This window comes from Megascapheus bottae, chromosome 6, assembly GCF_031878675.1.
Source record: "Megascapheus bottae isolate mThoBot1 chromosome 6, mThoBot2.hap1, whole genome shotgun sequence".
Classification (NCBI taxonomy): domain Eukaryota; kingdom Metazoa; phylum Chordata; class Mammalia; order Rodentia; family Geomyidae; genus Megascapheus; species Megascapheus bottae.
In genome coordinates, this window is record NC_143514.1 from 53,816,136 (window position 1) to 53,832,101 (window position 15,966).

Consider the following 15,966-nt stretch of genomic DNA (forward strand, 5'->3'; position numbering starts at 1 on the left):
GTAGTAATGTTTGTTAAGTAATGCATCTTCTGTCTGGCGAATATAATGTAGACCTTCTATTAATTACAATAAAAATGCTAGGCAGGCACTCTACCAGTAGGCCAGGGCCTGCACTGTTAATTTTTTGTTTACTTGTTTATTTTGTACCAGTCCAGGGGCTGCATCTCCGGGCCTGAGCGCTGTGCAGCTTTTTGGTGCTTCATGGGAGATAATGATCTTACCAAGTCTCCTGCTCAGACTGTCATCGGCCCACAATCCTGTGAGATCCCAGCTTCTTGAGTGGCCCACTGGCGCCCTGGCGGAACTGCTAATGGTATTTGATTCAGTATAACCGGGCAGAGTCGAGGGAAAGAAAGAGCGAGAGGCACCACTGACTTGATGAGCAGGCGTGGGGGGGGGAAACGGCTGCGAAGCGTGGTCCAAACGCCAGCTCTGGTGTCCGGGAAGCGCCAGTGCAGCCCGCACTTCCGCCTTCCACTCCCAATCTCGCCTACCTGCCTTTGTAGGGCGCGGGCGCGCGCGCGCGCAAAGCCCGCCCTACCCCGGAACTTAACCGTCGACGCCAGGAAGGTTTTAAATCCTCGGAACACGGATTGAGGAACGCCTCGCCTCTCCTAAGAACCTTGGGATTGGTCGAGGGCGGAACCTATGCGGATCTCTGATTGGCTGTCATGCTAGCACGCCGTGGCGACTCGACGAGACGTCTTTAGCCCCGCCCTTGCATCCTGACTGGCGGGGATTCCAACCACTCGGGAGAGGCGGCGCGTCCTTCGGTTTCACGAGCCCGTGTTTGCCGCCTTGGTTCCCGCGACCCCAACGTCTCAAGAGGTGGGGCCCGGAGCCCCCGAGGTGCTCCTTGGAGCCGTCCTCTGTTTTGATCCAACAAACACACCCGATATGGGCGAGGTAATGGTGAGTAGGACTTGTGTGGGACCGGAGGAAGGACGGCGGGTAAGATGTTGAGGGCCCTGTAGAGGTCTGGCGGAGGACCAGAAGGAGGGCCAGTGGCAGGCATTAAGCGGACCCCACATTGCTTGGGCATTATATGCATCGAGTTATATGAAAGAGGTCAGCCGTCGGTCCCGTTCGGTGGAAATCCGGGGACGACATCCTGAATCGCCTCTCGGGGCCTGGCGTCGGGTTTTGAGGTTGGGGGAGGGGGCGTCTTCTGAGAGGCGGATCGCTGTCCTCGAGTCTGGGTTGAAGGTGGCACGGAGGAACGGGAAACCTTGGGGTTGGGCGGGGAAGGAGGCTGGCCACCGAAGGGGCCAGCCTGTGCTACCTGGAACTCGGGAGGACTGCAAGTAGTCCCCTTTGGCGTGAGAAGACAGGGGAGATGGGGCATGCTAAGGTGGGATCCCATCGTACAGGTCTCTCGACTCTGGATGTCGAGAGTAACCCGACCCGATTTGTGCAGCGCCCCTGGGGAACCTTTCAGTGACTCCTGTGAGGGCTTTGCTGAAGGCAGCTGAGGTGGGGAAGAGAATTGCGAACTCTTGTGTGTCTTCCTGAGTTCTGTGCGTGCTGATTTCTTGTGTTTTAACTTCACAGGACTGCGTCTTTAACTGTTTAATAGTATTTCTACTTTGATTTACAACTGTGTTAGATTTCTTGGGGGTGGGGTGAATTCAGATACATTTGTAATTATCCAGTTTGCTCAATTTGGATACCTCGTCTTTTGTATAACTGTATTTTAACATGCGTGTGTGTGTGTGTGTGTGTGTGTGTGTGTGTGTGTGTGTGTGTGTAGAGAGAGAGAGAGGGAGAGGAAGAGTGTTGTTTCAGCCTTGCCTGGGGATATATTTCAACACACTGATGTTAAGGTAAAATCATAAGGTATGTACTCCAATTTGCTGAACATCAAACATTAGCCTACCATTAAAAAAAATCTGTGCATTTCTTAACTAATAGAGATATATTGAAAATTTTCACTGCCTGAAACAACTATTAACATTAGTTTTTAGGAAGAATAACTCTAAAGTGTGAAAATGATCAGCACTACAAGCATTTAATTTTATTAACTGCAACCTCTTGTCACATCTCGGATATAACTTAATTTTGCCTGTAATTTTGTTAATATGTGGTTAAATCTTGTTTTGTCATTAGTAATATTTTCTTATTTTTCTAGGATATTCAGGATCTAAATTGAATACATCATTCACCAAATATCATGCAACCTGTATATCCTCTTGGGAGAGCCCAGATGAAAACCAGGTATAGAATTATTTTTCCTCCAGTACTAGTTTTCCTGTGTCACCCAAGTTGGACTCAAACTTGTAGATTCAAGTGATCCTCTCACCTCAGCCCCAAATGGTTAGGACTGGCACATAACATCATAAGCAGCATAGAAATATTTTTTTTATAAGGTTGGGAGTGTAGCCTAGCAGTAGAGTGCTTGCCTAGCATGCATGAAGCCCTGGGTTCAATTCCTAGGTATCACATACACAGAAAAAACTGGAAGTGGTGCTGTGGCTCAAGTGGTAGAGCACTAGCCTTGAAAAAACCCAAGGATAGTACCCAGGCCCTGAGTTCAAGCCCCCGGACTGGCAAAAAAAAATAAAAAAACATATACATATATATACACTTAACGTAAATATAAATTTTATATGTGTATAAAATTTTGTTAAACACCTCTTGTTTTAACTTTGCAAAGGTAGTTTGGAAGAGAGGAAAGAATATAGTCTTCAGAATCAGGAAAATATTGCTCAATATACCAGTTCTTCCATATATAAGGTGTGGGGCCCTAATCAACTTAATAACTAAGCTTCGGTTCCTCTTGTAAAACAGAAATGGAAATCTCAATTTTACAGGTTATTGTGAAGGGTTAAATAAGATTATTAAGCCAAAGAATCTTCTTACACTAGTAAGTACTTGGTAAATATTAGTTCCATTTCTTCACTTATTTTAATTGCATAGATATTTTTTTTTAATCAGTGGGTAATAGTGCCTGTAGTCCTGAGACTAAAAGCAACATAAATGTTTATTTGCATCCAAAAAGATTGCAAAAGTAACTGGATCCCTTCTTTCGAAGCATTGATTCATTAGTGGTAATCAGTTCACTCCAAGTATACCAAAAGTCCCTATTATGTAGAATAAGAAGGAGGAGTTTGCCACCTGTCTCCTGATTTACTCAGTCTGTTATTACTTTGGGGATCAAGCAGACTGGCTTGTGTTATTCGATTCTTTGGATCATGTATTTCCCTTAGGGAAAGATAGTTAACCCTGATATGTGAGTTTTGTTGTTTTTTTTTTTAAACTAGAATTACACTCAGGGGTCTTAGTATTTTCTCTATATTATCTGTCTTCTTTTGCACCAGATGTTCTTGAAGACAATGAGAAACATGACCCAACAAGGCTATCATGTTTCTGTTGCTTTAATTTTGTTCCTTCTGTTGTACTCCACTGCCACCTCTTCTTAAAATTTATTTATATATATTTTTTTGGTAGTAGAAATTAAGCCTAGAGCCTCTTGCATGTTAGGCAAGTGCTCTACCACTCGAGGTATGCTCCCAACTTTGTTTTGATTTTTAAAGACAGGATCTTGATATATAGCTCAAGCTGGTTTGGAACTGGAGATCTTCCTAGCTCTACCTCCTGAATGCTGAGATTACAGGTGTGCCTCATCTCACCTGTGCTACCTGTTATTTGAAAATTTGTCATCTTCTGTCCTTTGGGAAGTATAGTTGTGTAACAAAATCAGCATATTCTCTTTGAAGTGTATTGTCAGATTGATTAGTTAGGATTAGAGCCATAAACTACTGCAGTTAGGTTTTGATTAATGTGTACATATGCAACAATCAAATCCCAGTGTTTAGTATATCTACTTCCTCAAAACAAATACTATTTATTTTCAGCAAGAACATTCAGAATCCTCCCCTCACTACTACTATACTGCTGTTGACTAGCCACTCTACTGTGCTATATAACACCAATATTTATTCTAACGATTTTGTACTCATTGATTAGTCTCCATCATCCTTCTCGCTCTACCCTGCCTTGCCTCTGATAACCATTGGTCATTGTACTTCTTTGAGATCAGCTTTTCAGATTTCACAGACAAGTAAGATATTTGGCTCTTTGTCTGGCTTATTTTACTTAAAATAATGTACTATATATCCTCCATATTGTAACAAATGACAGCACTTTATTCTGTGAAATTTTCTTTACAGCTCTATTGTGTATAAATTTTCTTTCTCTAAGGATTATACATAGGTTAATTGCATATCTAGGCTGTTGTGCATAGTACTGCAGTGAGAATGGAATGCAGCGTTTTCTGATATTTTATTTTCATTTCAGAATAATGTGATACTTCAAGGAACTCCATGCTGTTTCCTATACCTCCATGCTGTTTCCATATCTATGGCAACATTTGTTCATCTTTATCTGGTTCAAGTCTTTTACCTTAAAAAAAAAAAAAAAACTCCTGGGCTCAAGCATCCACTTACCTCACCTTTCTAAGTAAATGAGACTACAGGTGCATACCACCTGGCCTGACAAAGATAATTATGTCATACAAAATTTCCACCAAGTTTTCTTTTCCGTGTGCTTTAATTTTAAACTTGCTTTTAAAGGTTTCCTTCAAGCAAGATGGTACCTTTCCACTTTCCTCCATCGAAGTTAGCCCTTTGGAACCCAATGCCAACTGGAGATTTTGTCTACTTACATCTTAATCACTACAGGTAGAAAAACTTTTGTTTACAAATTATACGAGTATAAACATCATTCATAAAGGGTTGGTTAAGGCAAAGTTGAGTACTAGGGACCAATTAATCTGATCTGTAATCTTCAAATCTGAAATCTGATATGTTCTAAAATTCAAATATGCTTGATGCCAACATTATGGCACCAGTGAGAATGAAGATGTACAACACAGTTGTATAAGATTACCCTCAGGCTGTATGTATGAAACATAAATTTGTTTCATATTTAGATTTGGATCGCATAATATCACAAAATCTGAAACACTTTTGGTCTCAAGTATTTCAGATAAGAGATACTCAATCTATGTTCATATTTGTTTACTTTTCCTCTTAAAGCTCCCTTAGACAAAACAAGAAATCTCAATTTCATGAGAAAATTCTGAATCTCTAAAATTCTGATCATTGCTACATTCAAAAGAGTAAATTGTAATAAAAAATTTCTCATACTTATGTAGAACATTGGGAGGGAAGCTCCAGCTGATTTTTTTTTTTTTTTTTGTAGGGCCGGGGAGCTGGTATGGGCTTGAGCTCTGGACCTGGGCATTGTCCCTGAGTTCTTTTGCTCAAGGGTAGTGCTCTCCCACTTTGAGCTGTAGCTCTCCTTTCAGTTTTTGAGTGGGTAATTGGAGATAAGAGTCTCACACGAACTTTTTCTGCCTAGCCGGCTTTGACCCAAGATCTTCATGTCTCAGCCTCCTGTATAGCTAGGATTACAAGGGTGAGCAATCAACACCCAGCTATCTAACTGATTTTTTTTGGGGGGGGGTCAGTCCTTGGGCTCTGTCTTTGGACACTTTTTGCTCGAGGCTAGTGCTCTACCACTTGAGCCACAAGTGCCACTTCTGGCCTTTTCTGTGTGTGTAGTACTGAGGAATTGAACCCAGGGACTTCATGCACCTTAGGCAAGCACTCTACCATTATGCATAACTCCCAGCCCTATCTAACTGATTTTTGAGATTAGAATAGAAGGAATATGAAATATTTGGGTCTTAGACACAGAAGAGAGATATTTAAGACTTATGCAAAAATAGATCCATTGTGATTTTGTGTATGAAGACTTGTTAAAAGTATTCTAAGGAGGATAAATGTAGTAGGGAAAACCTAGAGACAGTTAAGTATGACATGGCGTATAGCTATGTGAAGTTTATAAATAATGTGTGACTATATGGCTCTCTTACAATCAGACTTTTTTTTTTTGAGGTACCGTATCATTTGTCAATTCATGTGTTGGTTCCTAACATTGGACAAGTGTCAGGAGGACAGGTGCCGGTTGGGATGAGCTATTGCTGTTCTTGTTTCCAGGTGGCCTTCTTTATTCCTTGCCTTTGACTTTGGGATTTTCTGACAATGATCTTTTTGCACCCTCTAGAAGTTATATGCTGTATTCTTAAGTGGCATTTCATAACATGTTCACTTTTTAGAAAATTCAATTTACAACATTCATAAAAGACTAATGTTATTTTTCAGAAATCCAAAACTTATGGTGACTGAAAAGATCATCCGACTTGCTTATCGTCATGCTAAGCAGAATAAAAAAGTTACAACATGCTTTTTACTTGGTTCTTTAACAGTGGATGAAGGTAGTATACTTAAAAAATTACTTCTGCGATTATGATAGAATGCTTGTTTACTGATTCAGCCAGCTTATTGTGTTTTGTGCTGATTTTCTTTGTTACATACCAAGAATATGAAAATGAGTAAATCTACCCATCACAAACTTCACAGTTTAGTGAGGTGGAAGAATATAGAAGCAAACTGGGTTTTTTTGGTTTGCTTTTGTTCAGTTTTGGTTCTGAGTATTGAACCCAGAGTTGTTCTTGCTAGGTAAACCCTCTGTTCATTGAGTTACATACCTACCTCCAAACCACTATTCAAAGTATAAGATTATATAGAGCTGGGAGCATGGCCTAATAGTAGAGTGCTTGCCTTACATGAAGCCCTGACTTCCACATACACAGAAAAAGCTGAAAGTGTCACTGGGCCTTAAGTAGTAGAGCATTATCCTTGAGAAAGCCAAGGACAGTGCCAAGGCCTCCAGTTCAAGTCCCAGGACTGGCAAAAAAAAAAAAAAAAAAAAGATTTTATAATATACTGGTGTACTGTTGGTATGAACAAAGGGCTTTGCTAAAATGTTGTCTTGCCTTGTTTTTAATTAGCATGCTAAATAGTTGTTATTCTTATTCTTCAGATGAAGAAGGTGTGACGTTGGCAGTAGATCGCTTTGATCCTGGGCGAGAAATACCTGAATGCTTAGAAAGAACCCCTACTACTTCTCTTCCTGGGGACTTTTTGATCATCTGCAAAGTTCATACTCAAGGACTTTGTTCAAGAGAAATAGTTCACAATGCAGATGACTTCAGTTCAGCATTTAAGGTGAAAACTCATTGGTAACTATATTCTTAAACCAACAGAAGAATCATACATATTTCAGAGATACATTTATTTATTTATTTATTTATTTATTTATTTATTTATTTATTTTGCCAGTCCTGGGCTTGATCTCGGGCCCTGAGCACTGTCCTTGGATTTTCTCAAGGCTAGAGCTCTACCACTTGAGCCTCAGCACTACCTCCGGCCTTTTTCCATTTTTTTCCATGTATGTGGTACTGAGAAATCGAACCTGGGTCTTCATGCATGCAAGGCAAGCACTCTACCACTAGACCAAACTCCAGGCCCACCTGGTGATTTTTTAATTGAATTATTGTGGATCCCAAATCCAATATATTGATTTCTGAGGGCAGAGATCCTAGCAGGTAGTATGAGTAGCATTACAGAAAAAGAAGCCATGCGACTAAGGCAGGAACGTTCAAGAAATACTCAGGGTAACTATAAGGGTATGGAATTGTGTTAAGTCAAGCTGGAATATTATTTTGCCCAGACTACTAAAAAAAAAAACCCACAAAAAAACCTTGAGTATTAGGCTAAGGAATTTGAACTTTGTTTTAGGCACCTTGTAGCCTTTTAGTGTTTCTTTCAGTCCAGGGAATGGAATACAGCCTCATTACCAAGCAGGCAAGTACTCTGCCTCAGGCTAGGTAGTCCCCTGTGGTTTGGTTTTGAGACTCAGCTTCCCAGTATAACCCAGGGCTGCTCATTATAAGCTTAAAGTCTCTGCCTCCAGAGTGCTCTAACAAAGGTGTGAACCTCCTTTCTGGGCTCTTTGTTCTGAAAAGAGAAAATACTATCAAATATTTATCAGAAATAGTTAATCTTGTAGGGCAGGCTGTCTGAAGTTTAGAGGGTAGTTATCTAGGCCCGTGCAATAGTGAGATATGTGTTAAAGAGGATGTGTTAGCCTATTGTAGAATGGTGGCACTAAAACTAGAAATGAGAATATGAATGTGAGTAAATACTTGGTAATTTGCTGTAGCAAAGAAATAAAAAAAGAAGAGTTCTGAGATTCTCCGAGGCTGATTCAGAAATTATGTCCATTTGTTTTCTTTTTTCTTTTTTCTTTTTCTTTTTTTTGATCATGGGGCTTGAGTTCTGGGCCTAGGCGCTGTCCCTGAGCTCTTCAGCTCAAGGCTAGTACTTTACTACTTGATTCACAGTGCTCCTTTACATCCATTTTTTTTCTCATGCAGTTAGTATTTATAAGGGGTAACTACCTGGATACTGGTGGCTTTACAGCCACTTGGGAGGCTGCAATCAGGAGGATTATAATTCCAGGCCAGCCTAGGCCTACACATGACACCTTTTCTCAACCAGTAGCTGGGCATAGTGACATGTACCTGTTATCCTAGATACATGTGAGGCTGAGATTTGAGAGGATCATGGTTTTGGGCCAGCCCAAGCAGAAAAGCTCACAAGATTTCATCTCAAGGGAAGAAGTCCTCACAGCTATGACAAACACATATTTTAGGAAGGCTAAAATAGATTGCAGATCACAACCCAGTCTTTTGATCCAGACCAAACCTGAAACTATCTAAAAAATAACCAGTACTGGAAGTGGTGCTGTGGTTCAAATAGTAGAGCGCTAGCATTGAGTTGAAGAGAGCTCAGGGACAGCTCTCGGGCCCATAGTTCAAGTCCCACAACCGACCTAAATAAATAAATAATAACCAGTACTAAAAAGGACTGGAGGGGCCAGGAGTTTAGCCTAGTGATAGAGTGCTTGTCTAACATGCACAAAGACCCAGATTTGATTCCTCAATATACATAAAAAAGCTGGAAGTAGTGCTGTGGCTCACATGGTAGTGCTGTAGCCTTGAGAGAGCTCAAGGACAATGCTGAGGCCCTGATTTCAAGCCCCTGGACTGACAAATAGATAAAGATAGGGACACATTTCAAACCTAAAATAATTGTATAATATTGATTCCTCAGGCTCTACAACACCATGTGTGTAGCAAAGATTCCTTGGACTGTGGTAAGCTGTTTTCTCTCAGAGCTCAAATCACTTCCAGAGAAAGTTTGGACAATGTGGAGTTTGACTTGCATTGGGCAGCAGTAACTCCAGCAAACAAGTTTAAATGCACACCCGTGAAGCCCATTCCCATTATTCCAACAGCTCTGGCAAGAAACCTGAGTAGTAATCTGAATATTTCTCAAGTTCAAGGGACCTATAAATATGGGTAAGTTGATTCCATTAGTGTATTTTTGGAATATCCATGTAATAGGAGATAATTAGGTAACTAGTTCATATGTCAGATCTGGTGATTTGATTAATAATTAGGGAAAGTTAAAATGGTTTTGCTGGGCACCAGTGGCTCACACTTGTTTTCCTAGATACTCAAGTGGTTGAGATCTGAGAATTGTGGTTCAAAGCCAGCCCTGGCATGAAAGTCCATGTAGTGAAACTCATCTCTAGAAAACCAGAAGTAGCACTGTGGCTCAAAGTGGTAGAGTGCTAGCCTTGAGCTGAGGAGCTCAGGGATAGTGGTCAAGTACAGAATTCAAGCCCCACAACCAACCAGAGAAGTGAATCTAGTGTCTCACATGAGAACACACCCTACCACTGAACCACAATCCAGCTGAATATAGTGATTTCAGAATATAGAGTTTTCTTTCAAAAAAGAAATTGGTGGTAAAATTACTCAAATTGATGTATTTGTATAGGCCATCTTTTCTTTTTTTTCTTTTTTATCTTCAGTGTGACTAATTGAACCTAAGAGAACCTGGATGTTTCATGTATAATATTCAGAGAAAGGAAATAATTAAAAGTTTTGATTCTCTTACATAACAACTTGCCAGCTACTTGAGGGTAGTTTGCTTACATAGCTAGAGCAGGATTCTCTCCAGCTTGCTATCCCTTAGTTCCTTAGAAAATGTTGTGAAAATACATGCTTTCTAGTTCTCAAAATCTACTTTATCAATTATCTTTTGAACAATGTAAGCACCCTGTGCTTTAAAGTTTGACCAGAGGTAGCTCTGGGCATTTATTACCTTTCTGGCTTCCTGTTAGGTCTCAAGAGTCCTGTCAAATGTTTGCCAAGATACACACAACTTCCTGTCTTACCCTTCAAAAGAGGATGGGAAAAAGAAAAGACTTTCTGCCTATAGTAGCAATCCCAGAATCTGACCAGGGTGGTACTTGTTGGTTACAGTAACACAGTAAAAGTAATTTTATATTCCATAATAAGGAAATGCTCAGAGGCCTGATATTCAAAAAAATATTTGAAATAAAGTTAATTCTTTAGGAATAATGAAGTGCTTTTTAACTGGGGGGGTAGGGGGGTGGTTCATGGGGCTCGAACTCAGCCTGGGCACTATCCCTGAGCTGAAGCTACCACCCTATCCCTGTGCCTGGGCATTGTCCCTGAGTTCTTCAGCTCAAGGCTACCATCCTACCCTTGAGCCAAGCGCCACTACCCCTTTTCTAGAGGTTAATTGGAAATAAGAGTCTCAGGTCCTTTAGTGCCTGAGCTGGCTTTGAACCTTGATCCTCAGATCTCAGCCTCCTTAGTAGCTAGGATTACAAACGTGAGCTACTGTGCCCAGCTAGTTTTTTGATATTCTTAAAACCCACTGTCAATTTTTTTTTTTTTTTTGCCAGTCCTGGGCTTGAGCTCAGGGCTTGAGCACTGTCCTTGGACTTTCTCAAGGCTAGAGCTCTACCCCTTGAGCCTCAGCACCACTTCTGGCTTTTTGCTATGTATGTGGGGTACCAAGGAATCGAACCCGGGTCTTTGTGCATGCTAGGCAAGCACTCTACCACTCGGCCAAACTCCCGGCCCCCCCCCACTGTCAATTATTATAACAAAGTATAAGTATAGTATATTGTCCTTTTTGGAAAAGTAAATGTTGGGTTTTCTTATTATACCCTTTGGAACAGTTGGAGGAATATGGCACATAAATGCTTATTCTAACTTAGGCACTTTCAGTGTGAACTCTTGGCAAATTACCTAGATGATAAATTACTTCCAGGAGTAAGAAATTCAGTTTTCCTTGTGTATCCGCCTTGGTTCTGATATTGCCTACTTTAATGTTTATGCTTTGAGTTGAAGTAAGTTGTAAGTAAAATTTAAAAATAAAACTTTTTTTTTTTTTTTTACCAGTCCTGGGCTTGAGCTCAGGGCCTGAGCACTGTCCTTGGACTTTTCTCAAGGCTAGAGCTCTACCACTTGAGCCTCAGCACCACTTCTGGCTTTTTTTTAAGTATGTGGTACCAAGGAATCGAACCCGGGTCTTTGTGCATGCTAGGCAAGCACTTTAACCACTAGGCCAAACTCCCGGCCCCTAAAAATAAAACTTTTTAAAAAAATGTATCTCCAGTGACCACTTCGATAGGTCAAGGAAGTGGCCCTCTGGTTCAAAGTGGTAGAGTGCTAGCCTTGAGCAAAATTGCTCGATGACAGTACCCATGCCCTGAATTCAAGTCCTATGACTGACAAAAACAAACTAAACACACACACACACACACACACACACACACACAAAGTAGAACCTATAAATAGGTAGGTAGAATTTTAAGATATTAAATCTCTTTAACTTTAATCTTTTCTTACTTGAGTCATCTATTAGAGTTAAGTGCTTTGAACTGTTTTTTGTGTTTACATGTGTCTGTGAGACTGTTTCTTTGAATCATATCCCCTACCTAAATTATACTCTATGATGAAGATCACATCTTAAAGGTCAACAAAAGTACATAGCTAAAATTGTTTTTACATAAATGTCTTCTGTTTAGGTATCTTACCATGGATGAAACACGAAAATTGTTACTTTTACTGGAATCTGATCCCAAGGTTTATTCTCTACCATTAGTGGGAATGTAAGTACTATACTGTACTATTTATGAAAGCCTTTTTAGCCAAATGTGTAAGATAAGTATGAGTTGTTGAATGAATATTTAGATCATCTTATAAAATCACAGAAGCCAGTGATTTATGCTCTTTCTTTTTTTTTTTTTCATTTTTTTATTGTAATTAGTAAAAGGGTTACATGATATTTGCCAGATAGAAGGTGCATTAATTCACGTACATTGATAGCCTTTCACATGTCTTGGTACCCATTTCCCTCCCCCCATCTTTTTTTTCTTTCTCTTCCTTTCTTTTTCTCTTTCTTCCCTCCTTTTTTTTTTGTTTTGTTTTGTTTTGTGCCAGACCTGGGTGCTAAAACTAAGTTTCTACTCAAGTCTAGTTCTCTACCACTTTTCTACAAATCTACTTCCAGCTCTTTGTTGGTTAATTTTGGAGATAAGAGTTTTACAAACTTTCTTTCCCTAGGTGGTGAATGGAGTTGCTCAGATCTCAACCTCCTGAGTAGCTAGGATAATAGGTGTGCGCCACCAGCACAGTCCTGGGAACTGAACTCAGGGCCTGAGCACTGACTGTCCTTGGGCTTTCTTCAAGGCTAGTGCCACAACACCACTTCCAGCTTTTATATGTATGTGATACCAAGGAATCAAAACTGGGTCTTCCAGTAGGCCACACTCACGGCCCCAGCCTCCCTGCATCTTGTCTTACATGATACATTGAAGAATTCAGTGGTCAAAATAACGCTACTTAAAATGTGCTTTCAGGCCATCTTGCAGATATTTCCATTAGCTTTCTCTTTAGTTAGTGGTTAATGACATCTAGACATATTCAGAAATTTATATTATGCAGTCTTTATTGAGTGTTTCCTATGTGCAAACATTATTTCTAGGTGTTGTGTTTTGCTTAAAGCCCCTTCTGAAGGAACTTACAGTCAACAGGCTTAACGCTCTACCACTTGAGCCACAGCACCACTTGCAGCTGGTTCAGTTCTGACCCAGGAATCAAACCTGGGTCTTCATGCATGCTTTGCAAGCACTCTACCACTAGGCCAAACTCCCAGCCCTGTGTGTATTATTTTTGAGGAAAGGTCTCAAACTCTTCCTGCCTGAGCTTCCAGTGCTCAGATTATAAGTGTATGCTGCCATATCCAACTTTACCATTGATTTTAATTTCCTTTTTTTTCTTTTAGTTGGCTGTCTGGAATTATACACATCTATAGTCCTCAGGTATGGGCTTGCTGTTTGAGATACGTGTTTAATTCTTCTATTCAAGAAAGGCAAGTGACCTTATTTTATTATGTAGTATTTTATTTTTATCTTTCCTCATTTATCTTATATTAGTTTCACTTAAAATGTATATAATATTTTATTTATTTATTTGCCATGTTGAGAGATGATATAAAAAGCTTTAACACATGTGAGACAAGCACTCTACCACTAAGTTGCATCCCTAGGCCCTAAATCACTTTTTCTGTCTTACTTAGAAAGGACTTTCCCATTCTAGGAATACTACTGAAATGAAGTATCTTTTGTACATTTTTGTACTTTTTTTTGTTGTTGGTCTTGGGGCTTGAACTCTGGGCCTGGGCACTGCCCCTGAGCTCTTCAGTCTAAGGCTGCCACCCTACCTCTGGGCGTGGGTGTTGTCCCTGAGCTCTTCAGCTCAAGGCTACCACCTTAACCCTTGAGCCACAGCCCCACTTCCAGTTTTCTAGTGGTTAATTGGAGATAACTATCACGGATTGGCTTTGAACGGCTTTGAACCAGATAGGCTTTGAACCGTGATCCTTAGATCTTAGTCTCCTGAGTAGCTAGGATTAAATACCTTTTTTTTTTTTTTTTTTTTAGTATTGGTATTGAAGCTTGAACGCAGAGTCTTCTGTCTTGTTCAGTTTTGTTTTTGTTTTTCTGCTCATGGCTAGTGCTCTACAATTTAAATCATATCTCTAATTCATCATTTTGCTGGTTAATTGGAAATAGAATCTCTTGTACTTTTCTGCCCAGGTTGGCTTCCAACCATGATCCTTAGATCTCAGCCTCCTTCATTTCTAGGGTTATAGACATGAGCCACTGATGCCAGCTTGTTTTTTTTTTTTCCTTTTGGGGTATAGTTTTCATGTAGAACCCAGGCTGGCCTGGAGTTTGGCCTCAAACTCAAGATCTTCCTGCCTCAGTTCCTGAGTGCTAGAATTAAAGAAATATGCCACCATGCCAGTGCTATAGCTGGCTAACTGTAGCTAACTACATGACTATAATTCCAGCATTTGGGAGACAGAGTATTGAAACTTTGAGATAGCTTTGACTACTTAGATAGTTCTAAGCCAGCCTAGGTTAGTTAGCAATATCCTATCCCAAGAAACAAACACAGAATGATTAAATGTTCCAGGAGCCAACGGCTCATACCTGTCATCCTAGTTCTAACCACAAGAAAACCAGAAGTGGAGCTGTGGCTCAAAAGTGGTAGAATACTAGCCTTGAGCACAGCTTTGGGACAGCACCTAGGCCTTCAGTACATGCTCCAGGGCCTATTAAAAAAAAAAAAAAAAAGTTAAATGTTAGTTATAAAACCAAAACAAGTTAAATGTAATTGATTTTTTGCTATGACTTAGTATAATTAAGTTTTATTACAAATATTGATCTGGTTATGTTAGTATTGATAGTAAATGTTTGGCAAAATGAATTTTGAAGCACTCTCTGATTCTGTGTTCAATCTGAAGCATGAGACAATATATGTTGTGTTGATACTGGGTGAAATGTTTTGAAACGGGGAGCTCTTGGTATGTTGTTCAAGTGAGTCTTCAACTTCTTAGTAAATGATCCTCTACCTCAGCCTCCCATGTAGCTGTGACTACAGGTGTGTGCTACCATGCCCTAATTCTGGAAGGACACGCACTAAATTTTTCACTTTCCATTTTATACATTTCTATTGTGCTTGATGCTTTTATAAGGAATAACATCAATATCTATTACATAGTGAAATACATTTTTTAAATTGAAAAGGAAACCTAAATTTGCTTTCCAGTTTTCTTCCAAAAGTTATACCGTTTACTTGATCTATCATCTAAATTTGGAGACTTACATAGGAGTTATTTTAGTATAATCTTGTTATCTTCATCAAGTTTTAAAGATTTAACATTTAAGCACATTTTTATGCAGGGTTTTTTCAGAATCTGGACATTTCATCATAGTTCTCTATTCTTTGACACATAAGGAACCTGAGTTTTATGAATGCCTCCCATGTGATGGCAGGACCTCTGATCTTCAGTTTCACTTACTAACCAGCAAGGAAACATTACGTGTTTTCAATGTAAGTGATCTAAGTATCCAATATGTTATGACTATTATGGGTTATATTTTGACTGTTCAAATTCATTGTCCTTTATCCTTCAAATATTAATATGAACTATTAGGATTTACTTATTTACAGTGTTTTTGAATAGTAGATTTACTCACTTAATGGCTTTTTTTTTTTGCCAGTCCTGGGTCATGGGCTTGAGCTCAGGGCCTGAGCACTATCCTTGGGCTTGCTCAAGGCTAGAGCTCTACCACTTGAACCACAGCACCGCTTCCAGCTTTTTTATATGTATGTGGTACTGAGGAATCAACCCTGGGTCTTCGTGCATGATAGGCAAGCACTCTACCTCTTTGCTAAATTCTCGGCCCCACTTATGGCTAATTTTTGTTTAGTAAATCTTAGGCCATAGATCTGTGAAAACAAAAGTTATCACAGAATAACTTATCCATGTTAGTCTAAAATCTTTGAAGAATTATATACAGTTTATAGTTGTATGAATTTGTGCTCTTTTTCCTGACTAACTATATTATCTTTTTGAATAGTAGATAAAGTTTTTCACGCTTCAGAGTCAGTATTTATACAATATAATTCACAGAATCAAAATACGCTAGTAAAATATATAAAATTGCATCTATATATAATGACCACAGAAAAAGTACATCTTTGAAACTAAAAGTATCTAAGTTTAAAGACAACATTTTTTTTTACTTGGGGGAATCTTACTGCCTTTCACTTCTGCCTCAGCCTAGTGCAGCTGGGAGTATTAGTGTGTGTGCTCT

The 15,966-nt window shown here is 39.7% G+C and overlaps 1 protein-coding gene across 9 annotated transcripts in view; it reads left to right on the forward strand.

Moving 5' to 3' along the window:
- Positions 1 to 794: 794 nt before the first annotated feature.
- Positions 795 to 15,966, forward strand: part of Stil (STIL centriolar assembly protein) — a 44,584-nt gene continuing 29,412 nt past the window's right edge. For 3 of the 9 annotated variants that reach the window (XM_090334897.1, XM_090334894.1, XM_090334896.1), the window contains exons 1-9: positions 2,127 to 2,214; positions 4,297 to 4,458; positions 4,572 to 4,679; positions 6,168 to 6,280; positions 6,889 to 7,073; positions 9,024 to 9,271; positions 11,824 to 11,907; positions 13,083 to 13,169; positions 15,049 to 15,199. In XM_090334897.1, coding sequence (XP_090191023.1) covers positions 4,343 to 4,458; positions 4,572 to 4,679; positions 6,168 to 6,280; positions 6,889 to 7,073; positions 9,024 to 9,271; positions 11,824 to 11,907; positions 13,083 to 13,169; positions 15,049 to 15,199 — 1,092 coding nt within the window. In that variant the 5' untranslated portion in view covers positions 2,127 to 2,214; positions 4,297 to 4,342. Of the gene's footprint in view, positions 913 to 2,126; positions 2,215 to 2,810; positions 2,864 to 4,296; positions 4,475 to 4,571; positions 4,680 to 6,167; positions 6,281 to 6,888; positions 7,074 to 9,023; positions 9,272 to 11,823; positions 11,908 to 13,082; positions 13,170 to 15,048; positions 15,200 to 15,966 lie in introns of those variants that run through there. The other 6 variants (XM_090334898.1, XM_090334900.1, XM_090334895.1 and 3 more) reach the window with 5 other exon arrangements.